This window comes from Lemur catta, chromosome 2 (assembly GCF_020740605.2).
Source record: "Lemur catta isolate mLemCat1 chromosome 2, mLemCat1.pri, whole genome shotgun sequence".
NCBI lineage: Eukaryota > Metazoa > Chordata > Mammalia > Primates > Lemuridae > Lemur > Lemur catta.
Genome location: NC_059129.1, coordinates 81,383,531 through 81,402,417, shown reverse-complemented (window position 1 = coordinate 81,402,417; position 18,887 = coordinate 81,383,531). Strand labels below are relative to the sequence as shown.

The following is an 18,887-nucleotide window of genomic DNA, read 5'->3' as shown; positions in this document are numbered from 1 at the left end:
GCCATTATGCCCACAGATGTAATACTTTCCCCATCGTGGGCACAGAAATTACATTCTAGTGCCAATGAAAATAATTATGTAACCATTACAACCTTACCATGTAAATAAATGTGTTTATACTGGACTTTAGGGTGGACATTTTTTTCTTTTTTTTTAACAGATGTGTTAGTTAAAGATATTATTTTATGAAAAGTATTTGGTTAAAGAGAAATATACTTAAAATTCTACTATATTAGTGATCTAATATAATCTTAAGTGATACAAATTTTGGTTCAAATTTATTTTAGACATAAATGCATTCTGATTGTAAATTATTTTTAGCTGGAAAAAATGCACAAATTAAATCTAATAAGAAATTGGACATTTAATTATACTATCTGAAGACCACCAGAATTTAGCAATTTCAGATTGAAAGAATAGGTATCAACATCTAGTCTTTTAAAATAAGCTACAAAGGGAGACTTTTCTTCTCTCGAATGGCTATTCTGTAATATGATACTATAAACATTGCACATGGAAATTGTAGCCATAATAAACTAGTTTGACTTGTTAGGATTTTTAAAAAATGCAATTAATACATTAGGTTACATTTTTGTAAATGTAGTATACTCTTATACTGAATGCTTTGAAAGTTGAAAAGATTAAAATCAGACACAGTAGAACAGACATTCACAAAAGAATGAATACCATGGCCAGTAAATATGTTTTTAAAGTCTAACCTTACTATTAAGTTTTAAAAAGTTAAGCAGCAAATGAGAAACTGATTTTCTCTATCAAGCTGGCAAAGATTTTTGTTATAATCCCACTGTTAATGATGCTTTTAGAAAGTGATCATTCTCATACAATGATTGTGGAAGTATAAATTGGTACAACTCTTGGGGACCCAATTTGTATCAAAAAGCCTTTAAAACATTCAGATCTTCAAGCCAATATAGTAATTCTATTTTTAGAAATTTATCCTGAGGAAATAAATGTGCATAAAGTAAATGTACAAGGATATTCATTGCAATGCAGTTTTTAATAGCAAAAAAATCAGAAGCCCTCTAAATATCCAAAAAGAGGTTTAGTTAAATGAATTGTCATATATCTATAGTATAGAATAGTACAACTATACAAAATAATATTTTAAAATATATTATTGACATGATGAGATAGTTATAATATTTTTAAGAGATAAAAATTATGTTAAAATAGTATGGAATGAAATAATTTTTATGTTACAATTTTTAAGTGTAAAAAGATCAGACATGACATACTTAGTTGTTGAGCCATAACATCAAAAATATCTAAGGTATAATGTTTCATTAGCAAGATTACTTAGTATCAAAAGCCTCTTGCTTCTATTAGTATTCTTTTCAAATTGGTATCATTTTTAGTTTATGGTGTAATTTGGTGTTTGCTAGCTTCTCATATCAGTGGTATTCTTCCTTTTGGCACCATTCATTTGACAAAATATTAGATATAACTGATGGTAGCAGACAAGTTGTACAGAGAAAGAAAGAAAATGTCATTCTGGGTATCCTTCCTCTTATTCATAGATTTTACTGAGTTAATATTCATTTGGTTTAAGGCTTACAATTAATATTCCAAAATGCCTTTTTAATGTGTAGATTTCATAATTGCATTCAAGATTTCTTTACATTAAAATGGAAGAAACTATTTTAGACTATTTTGTTGTATTAGAATTTGCTAAATATTTATGAGGAAAAGCAGCCCATGAGTTAGAATGCAATGTTCTATTGTATTTTTTAAAATATTTTTATATTTTGTTAAATATTTTTATTACAAAATAATTTAATCTAGTGGAATTTTTCAAATATTACTTTTCTTGACTAATAATGACACCCTACCACGTTGGGAAAGCTCATTAGAGTTGGAAGACAGCTTCTTCTCCTGTAACTTCAATCTCTTTCTCTCTATTGCCTTCTTCCCCTTAGTCTATGACCATGTTTAATTGCTTTAATTCTTAAAATTGTTTCTTCCATCTTTTTTTTCCCCTCCAACAGCCTGTGTCATTCTTTCCTTAAAAATATAAAAATAAAATATTTGCTTCAACCCTGTTTCCTTCCCATTCCATCTCCATCTTCACCCCATTCTTCCTTTTCTTATCTAAGCTTTTCCAAGGAATGCTCCACACCTGCTCTCCCTGTTCTTCACCTTTCATTTTTGCCTCAGCACATTGTCCTCCATCTTCAGCCCTAACATGTACACGTCATTAAAATAGTTATCTGAAAGGTCACTGGTGATGTAATTGCCAGATCCAATAGCTATTTTCATTTCCTTTCTTTATTGACCTTTATTTTCTGCCATATTTTTACATAGACTTTCATTTTAAATAATATATACAAGAGAGGCTTTTGCATAATATATGACTCATCTCAGTTTATAATTACTGCAATGGTGACTCAAAGTTGCAAACATTTTATTTTTACAGTTTACATTGCGATCCTAAATACAAAAACACAGAAGAGACATACAGGCTTTAAACATTTATTGTGGTCTTATTTATGACTACCTAATTGTACAAGAAACAAACCAAAAGACTGAAAAGAACAAATATACTGATAGTAAAATGTTGAATATCTTTGGTACTTGGCATGCATAATACTTCATCATTGTGTCATTCATCAAACCTACTCTAATTTATGTTTTAACAAAGTAAGGGTATTTAAAGTTTAACTAGGCTTTACTACCCCTGAGTGATCTAGGAAACATTATAGGGAGAATGTTACTTTAGAAAGTAAAATGTAGATACAGCTGGAAAGCACTACAAGAAGCTGCAGTTTTATTTCAGGCATAAGCCGTAAAGAAGTTAAGCTGTGTAATTATGTTCAAAGCAAGAGAACAGCTCTGGGATCTGTGCAAGCTTATATGGTGAAGTAATGTAATTAGAACTTGTGAAGTTTCTATGCCTATGAGACATGATGAGGAAAATACAATTTTTGTCCTAAATAAATTTTATATTAATTTTGTCTAGCACTTTTTGGATCTACCAATGATCATCGTAGGTAGAAAACCAATTAAAGAACACAATAAATCAGATTTTAATTGCTATTAACAGCTAATTTTTCAAATTTGAAAATTAAAACATTAAATTCCAAATGTATTAAAGGTATCATTACCGTCAATGCCATTACCAGCAAACATTAACTATGTGACTACTTTTTGTGAAGGGGATCAACAATAGATTTCAAAACCACATGAGTAATTAGGTAGAAGAATCTAATATCACATATTATTCTCTCATCTCATATAGTGAAACTGTTTTGCAAATGAGGAAACCATTTATTTGATGTGCGAAATAATTTCTCTAAATTCTTTCAGCTAGTAAGTGGATTGAACTGGAACCCACATAAGAATCCAAATCCCATGCTCTTACTCATTGTGTCACCAAAATAAGTCACAGTATCTTCTTTTTGGAACATTTCAAGAATAGTAGTAAGCTGCTCTCTTAAAATATTGATGTCTGTAGCCTGAGGATTTTTTTTTTTTTTTGAGACAGAGTCTCCCTTTGTTGCCTGGGCTAGAGTGAGTGCCGCCATGGTGTCAGCCTAGCTCACTCACAGCAACCTCAAACTCCTGGGGTTAAGTGATCCTACTGCCTCAGCCTCCCAAGTAGCTGGGACTACAGGCATGCGCCACTATGCCCAGCTAATTTTTTCTATATATATTTTTAGTTGTCCAGATAATTTTTATTTCTATTTTTAGTAGAGACGGGGTGTTGCTCAGGCTGGTCTCGAACTCCTGACCTCAAGCGATCCACCCACCTCGGCCTCCCAGAGGGCTAGGATTACAGGCGTGAGCCACCGCGCCCGGCCTAGTAGTCTGAGGATTTTATCTCATATGCAAGCATGGGATCAGACAACCAACAGGTTTCCTTTCAATCCTAGTTAACCTATAAGATTTGAGTACAGGCCTAGGACTTGGCAGGGCCTGTTTGAGGATTACTAAAGGATATTTATTACTTGTTTCAGGAACAGCATCTGTTGCAGTTGCAGGTCTCCTTGCAGCTCTTCGGATAACCAAGAACGAACTGTCTGATCAGACAATACTATTCCAAGGAGCTGGAGAGGTACCTGCCTTTTGTAATACTTATGTTATTTTAACTAATGAACATATAATTACTTTTAATTACTCATTAATGGAAAGTTTAAAGTATTCTTTCATATTTTAGTGTATTACAACTATAGGCTTTTATTAAAGATTCCCAAATTATTGAGGCATATCATTAACAATTTTTCATAGGAGACTTCAGTAGAGAGGTATAGAGATATTTTTCTGTTTTAAATTAATAAGAGTATCAAATGTTGCTATAGATTTTCATATGCATAATTTCCTGTGCCATGCAGGGAAAAAAGTCCCCAATGTATGCTTACATATGAAAGCCTTTGAGTATTTGAGTGAGTATATCTGATGCTGACTTGTCATATAAGTTTTCTTAATTTGATTCACAATTCAATGTTCATGTATGTAACTATATACATGTTTTTAAGAAAGAAATATTTTGAATTAGGGACTCAGAGTACATTATAACTGTTCATATGCAAAAGAACCAAAACATTTTAAATTGTTGGAAGGAAATTGCAGCAAGACCAAATTATGCTTTCAGTTTTTATTTGCTATAATTTAATCATTTGAAAGAAGAAAACTAGATTCCAGTAAATGATAATTCCAAATAGAAATTAAAATGTTAGTTGACTTTGAGCTTCATGTGGGAAAACTGCCAAAATCTCTTTAGAATGTAGTATGTAATAAATAGAGAAATCTGTTGTGGCTATGTATACATATTTTAAGAAACTTTAAATTTTCAAATTTAACAAGATTGTGAACAAAACAGTGATATTGATAGAAATTTGAGTATGTAGTGTTGGTTTTCATTTTGCTTGCTGTTAAAATAAAACGAAATGCATGAAGCTAGAATTTGAATACTAAGATACAAATATGTGAAATTATTCAGAATGTAAATCTCATCCACTTTTATGTTAAAATAAAAATCAAGGCTAAATAACAGCTCATTAACATTTGAATTCTTTGTTTTGTGGATTATTACATGCTGTCTTTATGTTTAGTAAACCTCTTTGAATTTTCAAAGGGTTTTGATGAATGCCACAGGTCTGTTCTCAATACTCAGCAGGGCAGAAGTATTCATGGTTGGATGATTCAAAACTAGCACTTGTTTGTCCCTGAAAAGATACTGGTTTTCACAGATTATTACAAAATTTACCAAATACCAAGGAAGTTGATTCCTTGAATCTTGTAAAAAATTTCACAACACTTTCTTTGTCCAAATTAAGACAGTGAATAAATTCTTAGGAACACAGATATTTTGTCAGTTTCATTTGGTTGCCTAATTGGTCAAGTTCCCATCCAAATGACCAGGCTTCATCCTTCAAATTCAATTAGAATAGATTGAACCTAACAATAAACAATACATCCAATGAGCAAGGTTGTCCAGTTCATTATTTTAAATTCAATATTTTCTTGTTGGAGCAAATCTTGACTGCATTAATAGGATTAAAGGTACTGACAATCAAAAATATCACTGGTTTATCTGTCACTAAGTAGCAGGCCACATAATAGTGTTCCTGTTGTAGTAAGAAGGATAAATAATTGTCATTTGGCTTAACCCAAATGTGACAAAAACACTTTGCTCCCAGTATAAAGGAATAAATATAGCTCTTTAGCTATATTAGTACAAAATAGAGCCATTTTGTACTTCCTTACTAACAAAGACAAAATGAAGTGTAATGTGTAACCCTTGATAATAAGATACCATGTGGAACAACTTTTAAAATTTTTGTTTTCATAACCTCTTTCTCAGGCTGCCTTAGGGATTGCACACCTGATCGTTATGGCCATGGAAAAAGAAGGTTTACCAAAAGAGAAAGCCATCAAAAAGATATGGTTGGTTGACTCAAAAGGATTAATAGTTAAGGTAAGAATTTGTCATTTTTAGCCAGAGTAAAAATCAGTTTGCCATTCTGGGTGACCATCTCAAAGGCTACTTCTGTTTCCACTACCTTGCTTGACACTCTGTTAGAAGAGTAGCCATTAAATATGAATTATCATGTCATACAGTAATACTAATGGTCTTCTAAATAAATAAGCAAACTATAGCTCAAGAGCAGATTCCATCTGCAATGGGAATAGACTCATTAACAACTCTGTGGATTGTCAGTCTATTTGAATTAGTTTAGTTTGCAGTTTGGCAATTCAATACTGATATAGATGAAACCCTGAGATATAGCACTTTTTATTAAGAGTCATCTGTCAAATTGTACGTTAACTAGAAAGAAAGGAGGAAAAAAAATGAAATAGCTACTCTTTACTTACTATTTTCTCTCAGCCAAATTCTTGAGGGTTTGAATGGGAATTCCTGACTGAAGACTTTAATAAATTGGCTGTTTGACTGTTATCAGTTTCCCCAGCTTTAATAGAGGTAATAGTATCTACTTCTTGGGGTTATCATGACAACTAAATAAGATTAGGTTTGTGACCATGTTGCTATACAGTTTGCCATCTGTGCATATCAATCATTCTTCTATGAACTGTTACAAAAAATACCAATAAATCCCATCTCTATGTGAAGGTGAATTTTAAGGAGTAACTGTGATAAGCAGTGTCTTCTGGAATTTAATATAGAAATAAATGTGAATGTGTGCAAACTTTCTAGAAAGCTGTTTTATGTATATTCAGACCCTTTAAAAGTTTATGCTTCTGAGCCAATAGTTTCCATTCTAAGTATCTATCCTATAGGATAGAGATGTATAAAGTAAGTTGTAGACTAGCCACATAAGTATATCAGCTTAGAATTACCTTCAAAGAGCAACAAATGATACATTAAAGGATTCATAATATGTTGGGTGAAAAACACAAAATAACATGTATAACTTTTGATTTAAAAATAAAATTGTATATAAAAGTCATAAAAGGAAAATATCAAATAATATTACTTTAAAACATGTTATTTTTAGTGCCTTCTTTTATATTATGAATTCTTAGTAATTGTATTTCTTTAAAGCTAGAAAAATGTTTTTTAAAATCTGTATATATAGACAATTTTGCCTTAAATGAAGAAAAAGTATATGCATAACTGTAGCAAGCAAATGTGTATAAAGACAGACTTTCAATATAGATTTCTTGGCTTTAAAAATTGCTATTACTTTCAAGAATCAGCATGACTATTAAAATGTACATACTGTTGTCACATCATATATTGTGGGCATATGTCTTATTTGAACATTTACTGAATGAAATATCCTGTGGGTCAGGCATATTTCTAAACTCTGGGGACACAATAAGGCACTTGATCTCAAGAAGCTCACAGCTAGTGAGAAGAACTCAAACAAGCCATGAATGAGGTACAGTGATGTATGAAAGTGTTATAGAAATATGTTCATTGTGCCAGGGCGTACAGATTGTGCTCCCTGCTGCACTCAAGAGAAAGGTGGGAATGCTGAGGAAGATCCTGAGACGAGGTGCCTCTTGCATTCAGTTGGAAAGGAAGAGTTAGGAGTTTATCTGGAGCTTCCATAGAGATCTTAAACTTCCTATATCCAAAACTGAAACAAAGGAAACATGGTGGCAAGTTCACTGAGAGATCTTGATTGAAGCTAAGGATCATATCTTTCATCTCTTTGTATCTTCAACATTCTACACAATGTCTAGCACATACTTGACAATAAATATTTTGTTAATAAATGAGTTAATTAACAGATGGCTTTCCAGGCAGAAGAAGCAGCTTGCACAAAAGAAAGAAAATATTTTGGAATAAGAGCCATTTAAGGATTAGGTTTGAAAGGAAGCAGATGACAAGTGATGATGGACCTTCTGATTCCTGAAGATGAGCAATTGAATAAACCTGTGTAGGGGAGTGGTCCTTTTCAGTCAGTCTGAGGGCATTGTGGAGGATGGATGGAAATGACGGGAAACCAAGAAAAAGAAACTAGTTACAAAGCTGTTGAAATAATCCAAAAAAAAAACTAATTGGGGCCTGACCGTGGAGGTGAATGAAAGAAGCTTAATCAGTAGATATTTAGGAAATAACATTGGCACACTTAGTAACTGATTAAATATGGAAGGAGAAATAGGGTAGAGTAGAGGCTGGACTCGTTGGGTGTCTAGGTAAGTGATGCAGCCATTAACGTAAAAAGAGAATGAAGAATAGACCCGTTTAAGGGAGATGATGAGATCAGTTTTACACATAGCAAGTTTAAGGTTCCTGTGGAGACCCTAGACAGAGATGTCCCCATGGCAATTGGAGATATGGGACTGACACTCATGGTAACGGTCTGGTCTGGAGGTAGGGATTTGGGGATCATCAGCATGTAAATAGTTGGAGCTATGGAAAAAGCTGTACAAACTGTGTTGTCCTTACGTCCATAAAACATTCAAGAATCCAAAAAGTGGAAGTCTGTGATTATGGTTTTATTTTGTGGTTACTAATGACATTTTTGTATGAAATCTATATTAAAGATGGAGATGCTATTGAGATGCTATAGATGTTAGCATCTCAAATAATTTTAACATAGATTTACTGAGCTGAGGTTCCCAATTCCATGGAGTACAATACTTGGAATAACTGTGAAGTTGTTGGCTAGACCAAGTCAGTCACTCTTACTTACTTCATGTCTTTTACTTGCCAAAATAAAGAAGTGCATATATCCTGCTTGCCAAGTTACATTTTAAAAGGTTGCTATACATTTAATGGCTTTTGCATTATTTAATATAAAAGATACATATTAAGTTTCAATCACTCTTTTTTCATGCTTTTAAACAGTCAGAATTCTTAAGTTGACTTTTGTTGCGGAACTAATAAACCTTAGAATAACTAATAAATTAGCATACTCCTGTTTCTAAATTCACATGCTTCTTTTGTATTTGTTATCCTTCATCCTTAGTACTTTTAAAACATCCCCCGAGAACCAATAATAATCATTTTATTAATTTCATTAACTTATAATGTAATTGTTTATAATGCATAAAAATATCATAAAGTTTTAAATAAAAAGTTTTCTTGGTCATACTCCACTTTTTAAAGACATAAAACCAAAAAAATATAAGCTGTGAGTTATACCATCATCACACTAGATAATTATTATTCTAGCTTATGTTTTATGTTTTCATTTTCAACATCATAGCTACAGCATTTTACATCATTTACCCCATATCCATATGTGCAGTGGAAGGAGTTGTATGCTATAGAATATAAATATTTTAAATAATTCATCAATATCAGTAAGGTTCATTGAATCAACTACTTGGTCACTGATAATACTCAAATATCTTTAGTATTTTATAGAGGGAAACAGTTTATATATTAATTTTTTCAACTAATATTAATATATTTTAATATAAACAAACCAATACTTAGTTTTAAAAATCCTTCCAAAATAAAAATTAGAGTAAGAATAAAAACAGTAAAGAGAGGGAGAGAAAGGAGCATTGCTGGCATGCCTAGTATTTGCATTTTGCAGTGATGACTTGGAACATTTTCAGGGAGGACAAGAAGCCACAAAACAAACCAATCCAGATTTAATTTATTCCTTAAATTAAATACATTTTCGCTTTCACCAATAAACCAAATTAATACTAAGATAGAACATTCGAAACAAAAAGTAGTATATTAACAGATACCATGAAGGGTAGGCTTCATCTGATCCAGAATAAGACCGTAGACTGGTTTGAATTTTGTTTTGCTTTTGGTTTTATTTTGTTCTGTTTTCAATAATTTTACTTCACTATATTTTTTGATTTATAGTTAAATGTTTAGCTCTTGTAGAAAGAGATAATGAATAAAGGTATGTTGTATGGCACAAAGGTAGTTTTGACAAGAGTTATTTCTTTCCTGAGAGTGTAATCTTTAGCTGCTGGCCTTGAAATGCCAGGCAGTATAGAGAAAATTTTCCTTTGCTCTGCTATTTTATCACAATTTCAAACAGTGGTGCTGCCCCTGGCTTGATTGATGGTTAATACATTTCAAACACTGTGCTTTAAAAAAAAAATGTAACTCCTAAGATACTTTGTAATGTAGTGAGAAATATCTGGTTTGATTATTTTCTCCCACATTTCCATTTCATATAGAGTATGATCAATGCATATGTAGGTATTAAAAAGAATAGAGGCCAGAGATTACATGCATAAGTCTTTTGAATAGAAAATGATGAACATTGATTTTTAATATACAAAATTAAATTTTGATGAAGTTTACCACCTACTTCCTTAAATCACAACCATTCTGTACCACTTGTTACACTTTTATCACATAATTTGTCTTCTTTTAATCCATCCTGAGATGATGAAACACAGCTCTGGACTCTTTAGCGAGCACACATAGCTGCATTGCAACTTGCTGAGAAGGCCCTGTCTACAGATCCAAAGAGGAGCCAGATTCAACTAAAAAAAAAACAAAACTATTGACATGAGAGCAAGAACAGGCCAGTAAAATGGGGTAGGAAGTCCAAGCAGTCATCGATTCAAGATAGGCTCTTGTGGAAAAGTTCTTCTAGTGCCTGAGTGCAGGAAGGAATACATATTTATCACTGACAATCTAAAACTAATTCACTTATACCTATCCTGCGTTATGGAATGATAACCCCAAATCTTTTCAATCTTGGCCACCTTTTCTCCTGCCCACTCTCAACACAACATATGTGCCTTTGAAAAAGGTAGTAATTCAATCTGGTTTTTCTTCTACCCTATGCAAAGAATCAGCACAAAATAAGAGGGTAGGGGAAATTGATATCACAATCACAAGAAATGATATAACAAAGAAATTCCCAGTTATCCATGGATTTTGAAAAAAAGGAGAAAAATGAGCCATTAGTCTAGAAAATAGAAATCCAAAGGTAAAGGCAGTTGCCTCAATTTTACCAGATTTTGAAAAGGTTGTCACCTTCCAATAGTTTCTTTAATCTAAACCAGATCATCAAATCAACTTTGAAAATGGTAGAGAAAATATTTGAGAGATCTTTATTTTTTTGTCTTTTGAGTCTTCTGTTTTTGTCAAGTAAAGCCCTTCAGTAATGCTAGTATTACCATTTCATGATTCCTGGCCTTGTTTCAGTATTCTCTCAGCTTTTGTAAGTCACACCAGGAATCAAGCCTTTGGGAGTGAGCCTGTGGGTAATTTATGTTTTTTTACTAGATGGAATTTCTTCTGGCCAAGTTCTGGCTTCAGTGGCTAGGAGCTGCCAGTGGGTATACTATGATGAATAAAGTAAGATGTTTATGATTACACCTACATCTTTTCTTTTCATACAATATTTATGTCTTCTTTATGATTTGCTTCTCATTCTAGGCAATTTAGGAGGTTTAAATTACATTAAATATTTTTTTATATCTCAGGTTGTCAGCCAAAGAAAGTATTAGGAATCTGTGACTGCCAATTTATATTATTTTGTAGCTTTTCTTCTTTAGACTCACCATTTCATACTTTTTTGAAACTATATCACATACGTTTTAAAAATGCATCTGGTAGGGATATGATAGATTTTTTTAGTACAGTGATTCTTAAGACTGGCTAATCATTTCTAATCACCTGGGAAGCTTTTTTTAAAAATACCAGGACCTCACCTGGGGATTGAATTAGCTTTGGAAGCTCAGGAATCTGTTTTTCCTCAGATGACTCTGGTGCTTACTTAGCTTTGGAAAGCGCAACGCTGGTTCATTCTCACCAGTATGGCCATCATCACCAATCCAAGCCATTTTATATATGGAGAAGAAAAGATCACCGGAAGTATCAAAGGACTAGCCTAAAGTCATAGTGAGTGGAAGAGCCTAGGACTCTGTGCTCTTGAGTCTTAGTCCCATGTTTTATCTCCAGCATTTATAGATGGCATTTTCTGTGTCTAATTGTGGACCTTTTTAAATTTTATGAGTATCATGAAAAGTTTGCAGAAATAATATAAATTTATTTGCTGTTAGCTATTAGAATGCGTGCTGCTACTGGTTATTTATATCCCTAGCCAACAAAATTTATCACAAACTCAATACATTAAGTACAGTCAACAGTGATGAGGACAACCTATAAAATACATTTAAAAATTCTGAAATTTGTTGTTTTGGATAATCTGGGACACTGCACTGAGAAAAATATTTTGAATCATTGCATTAACAAAATAGGGATTATGTCTCTCTCACTTTCAGATTATTGAACGTCTTTTAAATTCACTTTACATTATGGATTTGTAGGTTCACATTCAATATAAGCAAATTCTTCTCTTATTTACATGCTACTGGCCCACATTGTACCAGTTTGAATTTGGTTATTTCAGCTGCTAACAAAATCATCTCTAAGATTTTTGCTCTTATGCAACTTTTATTTTCTCATGTGGGTGTCTACTTCTTGGTTTGACAGTCTAATGAAAAGGAATATACTTCTATTTTTATAGAGATCATATGCAAATTTTTATAGAGATCAATGGCATATACCAGAAGCAGTTTGGATATGTTTTCATTGTTATGTTGTTTGTCAGCAGTTAAATGGCCAAGAACTGGTTGTTTTCTCAGACTGGGAATACCTACCTAGCTGCTTGCAGCAAGCCTTTACTGGGATCTCCTAATTCTTCTATTTCAAACTGTGGGCCACGCTGTTTTACCATGGATTGTGTGGAATCTTACTGTTTGTTGAGCCCAAGCATTTTTTAAAATAAAAAAACAGTGCATATTTTCCTCATAAAGCCCTTTTGACTATTTCCTATTACCATTCTGTTAATAATCCCAAAAATTTTATCAATGTTTTTTTCTCTCATGGTTATTTTGGTAGGTTTTCTGCTTTGTATTTCAAAGTAAACCACAAGGTAATCATTAATTATAATATTTTACTTCCATTAGAAATAAAGCATGATATTGGAATACATTAATAGAACATTGAAAACAAGATCCTTTGCCATATTTGACATTAGTTATTCCTCTGACGGAGTACAGTTTTTTTTGGTTCTGTGGTATATAAAGGATGACAAAAGCATCTGAGAGTTCAGAGTAGAGCCACCTTGTTAATTGTAGGAAAGAAAGATGGGCCCATGAGAACAAATTAGGAAAGAAGAAGATACTGTGATTAAATATCTAGCTTTGAATATACAAAAGATTATTTAAGGGCAATGGTACAAAGTTGAACAAAAAGAAATTGAATTAAGTTGCAGTAACCAGGAATGTGGTTAGGAATAGAAAAGAATGATTAACTATAGAAAGACGGTAGAATTTACATTACTGCCAATCTTTAAAAATTGTGTACGTAGATACTTTCTTGGTCTTAATAGTTTGATCACTGGCTTTCCTGGAACATAAGGGCTTGTTAAGGCAAAGTCTTTTCCCTAAGTCTACCTGTGCTATTTTCCGATATCTAAAATGAAGGGATTGGGCTTTAGGTTTAACTGTTATACAAGGAGACCCAAAGATATGGTAAGTTAAACAAGATAAAATGTTTTTCTTTGTTCCCTAATAGTAGAGGTGGGCAGACCAGGGACTTAGGATGTGCCTCTCATGTTTTCAGTTATTACTAAGCTTTTCAGTTGTTGCCGTCTTCCAGCCAGCTGAGGGGTGGGGAGGACTCGGCTAGTGTGCCTCATTCCTTTCTAGGGACACAACATATCACTTCCGTTCTATCTTTTTGGCCAGAAGGCAGTCGCATGCTAGTCCAAGCTGCAAGGAAGCTAAGAAATACAGTCTCCACCTGGGTAGCCATGGGGCCAGCTAAAACTGGGAAACGGTACTGTTAGAAAGGAGAGAATGAAAATAAATAAATAAGAAGTTAAAAAACAGAGAATGAATATTGATGATCAATTAGAATTCTCTGCTACAGCATGAAAAAGTGTTTCAATATTTGGACATAAAAGTAATATGACATATTAAGATAATTTAGTGAATTGTATTTAGAAAATATTTACATTTTGTCAGGTGGAAAGCTAAAAAGACCAAAAGACAAAGCCTGCAATCCATTTGGTCTTCTCTACAGATATGCATTTTCTCAGCTCCCCTCAAGATTATTCCATAATGTTTCATAATATTTCATTGAGATGACTATATCTAGAGTAGGTGAATAATTACCCTGAGATCTTTTTTTCTTTGTTAGGGAAACTAGCATACATTAGACAAGTTCTCTTATCAGTAAAAACATCTCAAAAAGCAAATCTCTAAACTTTTGAAGTAGCCTTCATGCTCAGCTTTCAGGAGCAGTTCTTGCAGTACAGATCCTCATTAGCAAGGGACCTCTTGCCTCTGCTATTGCTGCTGACTCGAGAATCAGTGTTTCAGTCACGAACAAGAAAGCTGTCAGATATAGTAGCTGCCACCACCATTACTTAGCACCCACCTGTTAGTGGTGTATTAGACATTAGAGATTGCCACATCTACCTGAGAAAAACCAAAACACCACCACCACAAGCTTCCGGAAGACCCACATGACCTCCACTTCATGATGCCCATTTCTCCTCTAACGTGCTGCGAAGGTACATCAGTTTGGTGAATAATATGTTTAGTACAGAAACTCTGGTTGCAAGAGAGGTCTGGGGAATATAGTTTAGCCTTTTAGCTCAAGAGTAAGGAAAGTCATACTGGAAGCAATTTGGAGTTCTGTGGTATTTACCTAGATATTAGTCTAGGTTCTTGCTTTTACATCTGTAATTATGTGTACGCGTTTCTGGGAAAGAGTAACAAGCCAAAACTGTATAATATTTTGTTTAGAATGCTTTAAGCTGAAAGTTATTATTCCCAAGAAATATGGCTCCCCAAGGCACAACCTTATTTTGTACCTCTCCTGGAAGTTTCACTGTGTAAAAATCAAAATAGTCATGAATTTGAGCTTGTATTACTTCCAGAAATAGTTTGGAAACGATTTCGATAGTTAATAACTGTCAAATGTTTTCAAATTCTTATTCGTATCCATGACCAGAATTGCTGTTCTCTTTTTAATAATGCAAAATTATTTTTGCTAAGTAATGAAGGCAGTAATAAGGGCATTGAGGTGGCATATAGATTACAAAAGTATTCTTTTCATTAAATCATTTCAGAGAAAGGAACTTCCTGTACCCAAAGCAACAGATGGGTGCAACATTGAGTGAAAAAAAAAAAAAGAGGTAGAATATATAATCAAAATTGAAATCACTCTTATATCATTCAGCTATGTTATCAACAACCACAAAATTTCAGTGACATACGATTATTTATTTCCCACTTATCTTTGGGTCAGATGGGACAGCCCTGATGATATTGGCTGGGTGGCTCTCAGCTGCAGGTTAGGTCCACATCTGCTTCACAAGGCTCTCATCTTCCTTGGACCAGCTGGCCAGCCAAGTCATACACTTCTAAAATAAGCAGCAAAGGCACAAGAGAGCAGGCAAAAACACCAGTTTCTCTTAAGGCCTAACCTGGAACTGGCACACTCATTTCAGCCCACATTTTATTGAACAAAGCAAGACATATGTTCAAGTCCAAAGACAAGGGAGAGGAAAGTATACTCTGCCTTTGGTGGAAGAAACTGCAAAGTTACATGGCAAAGAACATTGATACAGAAGGGATGAAAAGGAATTGGGGCCAATTCAATCTACTGCTTCCTCTAAATCAAAGTGTGATGATTATCAAAATATTTGAGGATAATTCTTTAACTCTTCAATACCTCTATTTTCTTATTTGTGACTAACAAATTATGATTAGGCTTAGCTACTTTTTACATGCTGGGATGATACTTAATCTCTGAGGAGATATGTAAATGAGATAAATTTCCCAGCGGTGAAGCTAAGAGAGGTGAGGATGAGATCACCTTGGTAGGAGCCACCCTATCCCTGACTACACATTTTGTGAGCATTGTAAAGATTTCAGTATCGTCATACATTTTTTAATTATTAAAAGGCAGTTTTAAAAAACCTTGTCTAATAAACACAACAGAAGAGGTGTTTAAGAATATTCAGGGTTTGCTTGCCCAATCTAGGTTTACATCAACCTATTCTTTTGGACTGATGACTAATTCTAAAAAGGCAATGACAATAGATGAGATTTATTGAGCAATTTGATGCTTCTTCATGAAATAAACTAAATTATGTAATTCTTTTGACTAATTTTTTAAAATAAGCATGGTGAACAAGAATATGGACTAAGATATTCAACTTAATGTTAGTGGTGACTAGTGTTCTCTGTTGAAGTCAATATGAAACAGTAACCTTCAAGTTTGATTTAGAGTGAATTAAATAAGATTCTTTCACAGTATCTCAGATGTAATATATTTTAATATACAGGGAGAAAAGGTAAGATAATAACTTTTTACAACTCAAAAATGACTAATGGTGAATTCTCTTTTTAGAAAGCCATTCAATCTGATGTCATGCTCATAATGGAAAACAGTGGTACAAAAATAGCATTTTACAGCAGACTAGAAGAAAACAGACCAAACTTATAAGTGCTGGAATTATGACTTTTTTCTTTTTCTTTGCAATAATTTTAATTACAACAACTAGCCTTGAGCTCTTGTTATAAAACCGGTCCTAAGTGCTTTACATATATTACATTTCATTTAACCCACAAACAACCTGATGAGGTAGAAAATCCTATTATCCTTATTTACAGATAAGCACAAAAAGGTTAATATGTTTCATATATAATTTTCTATAATTCAACGTATTGCTTTAAAAAACAGAAAATGATAAACTTTTGAAGCAAAAAAAATTGTACCATCTTCAGGATTAACAATTTGCAAACAATCTGACATACTATTTGTAAAGCTCTTTCTCCAGGGTAGTTCTGTGCTCTGCTGGAAAGACTGAATTCCAATACAATCCCTTGCCTTGAGCAAGTGCTTAATATCGCTGAACCTCAGTTTCCTCATATGTAAAATGGCTCTACTGATATTTGTCTTGCTTCTTAGAATTGTTGAGGTGATCCAATGAAATATGTCAAAGTCATAAAGTACCATATAAAGTTAGTCGGTGATTTATTATGTAGTCAAATCTTAAAAATTTGTAGCTGGAATATTATATTTAAATGTTTACTAGATAACACATGGCACTTTCATAACCAAAACATTAAAAACAAAAACAATAAAGCTAATACTTACTCAGAAAATCTAACAAACAATGATATGAATATGGCTTCAAGTTCCATTCTTACTCAGTGGCACAGAAATTGGCAGTGCTGCATCTAAAGCCAACTCCAGATTCTGAAACACTACTATAGAACACAAATAATGTGTAGCAAACAATACTGTTGTTTCAGTCATATTTTGCATTACCATTTGTTAATGCTAGTTTCTCACAAATGTCTGTAGAATTAGGATTTTTAGTATTAATTAATTAAATAAGTGAAGGAAAGACTTTGTTTTGCTCACTGTTATATCTCTATTGTCTAGACAATTGTCTGACACATAAATATTTGTTGAAAGAATGAATGAAATAATACTCTGGCAATTGGAAAAGAGACTTTAAGAATAGCTATAACACATAGTACATAAAAATGTTAAGCATAAATACTGGTTATATATATATGAAATTTCTTTGACCCATACACGTGTGGCAGATTTTTCATTTCTTCTTATTTGCTTTACTTAGGGACGTGCTTCCCTAACACAAGAGAAAGAGGTATTTGCTCATGAACATGAAGAAATGAAGAACCTAGAAGCCATTGTTCAAGAAATAAAACCAACTGCCCTCATAGGTAAACTTTTTCTCCTCCCTCCCCTGTTTTCCTACCCTCATTTTGACCTGATTTGTTTTCTTACTACTGATTTTTGAGGCATAATTTACCTTTTTTGAAATTCTAACCCTTGGAATTCACAAGTAAAACTACACATTCCCTCAAGCAATAGTACCCTATGGACACCTAGATTCTAAGTTCAGTCCTGACTTCTTACTCTTACTGATCCAAGCTGAAGTGCCTGACCTCTGTGCTAACTCTGTCAGGCAGCTAATACCTGGCATATTCAGCACTTTTCCAGGCTTGGTTACTCAAGATAGACAGTAGTTGTCAAATGGGAGAGATTTGCTCCCCAGAGAACATTTGGCAATGACAGGAGACATTTTTAGTTGTCTTCACTGGGAGGGGAATGTTGGGAAGGATAGAGAGACTACTGACATCTAGCAGGTAGAGGCCAGGGATGCTGCTAAGTATCCTATAATGCACAGGGCAGTCCCTGCAACAAGAAATTATCCCGCACAGAATGTCAATGGTGCTGAGGTGAGAGACACTGAACTAGCTTAGACCCTCCTAGAAGACAGGGATCGCATCTCACATATCTTTATATTCCTTATAGCATGTAGCACAGTACTTACACATTGCATGTGCACAGTAGGATGTGTAATATGGTCAAATTGAAAGCAGTTTAAAAAAACTCAAAGGAATTTATGAAACTATCCTTTACTTTGTGCATATATAACGTCTATCTTTACTATGTATCATACTCCATTCCTGGACGCTCTTGTGAAACAAATGACAATATTGATAATAATGATGGTAACCACAATGAAAACAACTACTAACTCCATGCTAGGGACTTTACTAAACTTTTAGTATCATTTTTACAAAATATGTCTTATCCGTAATCTTGCTATTTTTCATTTCCTTTATGCTAATTGCTTTATTCTTCTGTGAAAATTCTTGCAATGAGTGATACTTCAATTTTGCAGTTGAATCAGATGATTGTTTTAAGTGTTAGCACTGGTTTTGAAAACATGGCCGGGTGTGGTGCCACATGCCTATAATCCCAGCACTTGGGGAAGCTGAGGCAGGAGGATCACTTGCGGCCAGGAGTTTGAAACCAGCCTGGGCAGTATAGCAAGACCCCACCTCTACAAAAAATAAGAAAAACAAAATGATCCAGGCATGGTAGCGTGCACCTGTGGTCCCAGCTACTCAGGGGCTGAAGCAGGAGGATTGCTAGAACTCATAAGTTTGAGGCTGCAATG

General features: G+C 33.6%; 1 protein-coding gene across 3 annotated transcripts in view; it reads left to right on the top strand.

Annotated features, from left to right (window-relative positions):
* The window catches only part of ME1 (malic enzyme 1), a 231,874-nt gene that overhangs the window by 198,209 nt on the left and 14,778 nt on the right, over positions 1-18,887 (top strand). For all 3 annotated transcript variants that reach the window (XM_045543958.1, XM_045543956.1, XM_045543957.1), the window contains 3 exons: positions 3,975-4,072; positions 5,822-5,935; positions 17,535-17,640. In XM_045543958.1, coding sequence (XP_045399914.1) covers positions 3,975-4,072; positions 5,822-5,935; positions 17,535-17,640 — 318 coding nt within the window. The remainder of the gene's footprint in view (positions 1-3,974; positions 4,073-5,821; positions 5,936-17,534; positions 17,641-18,887) is intronic.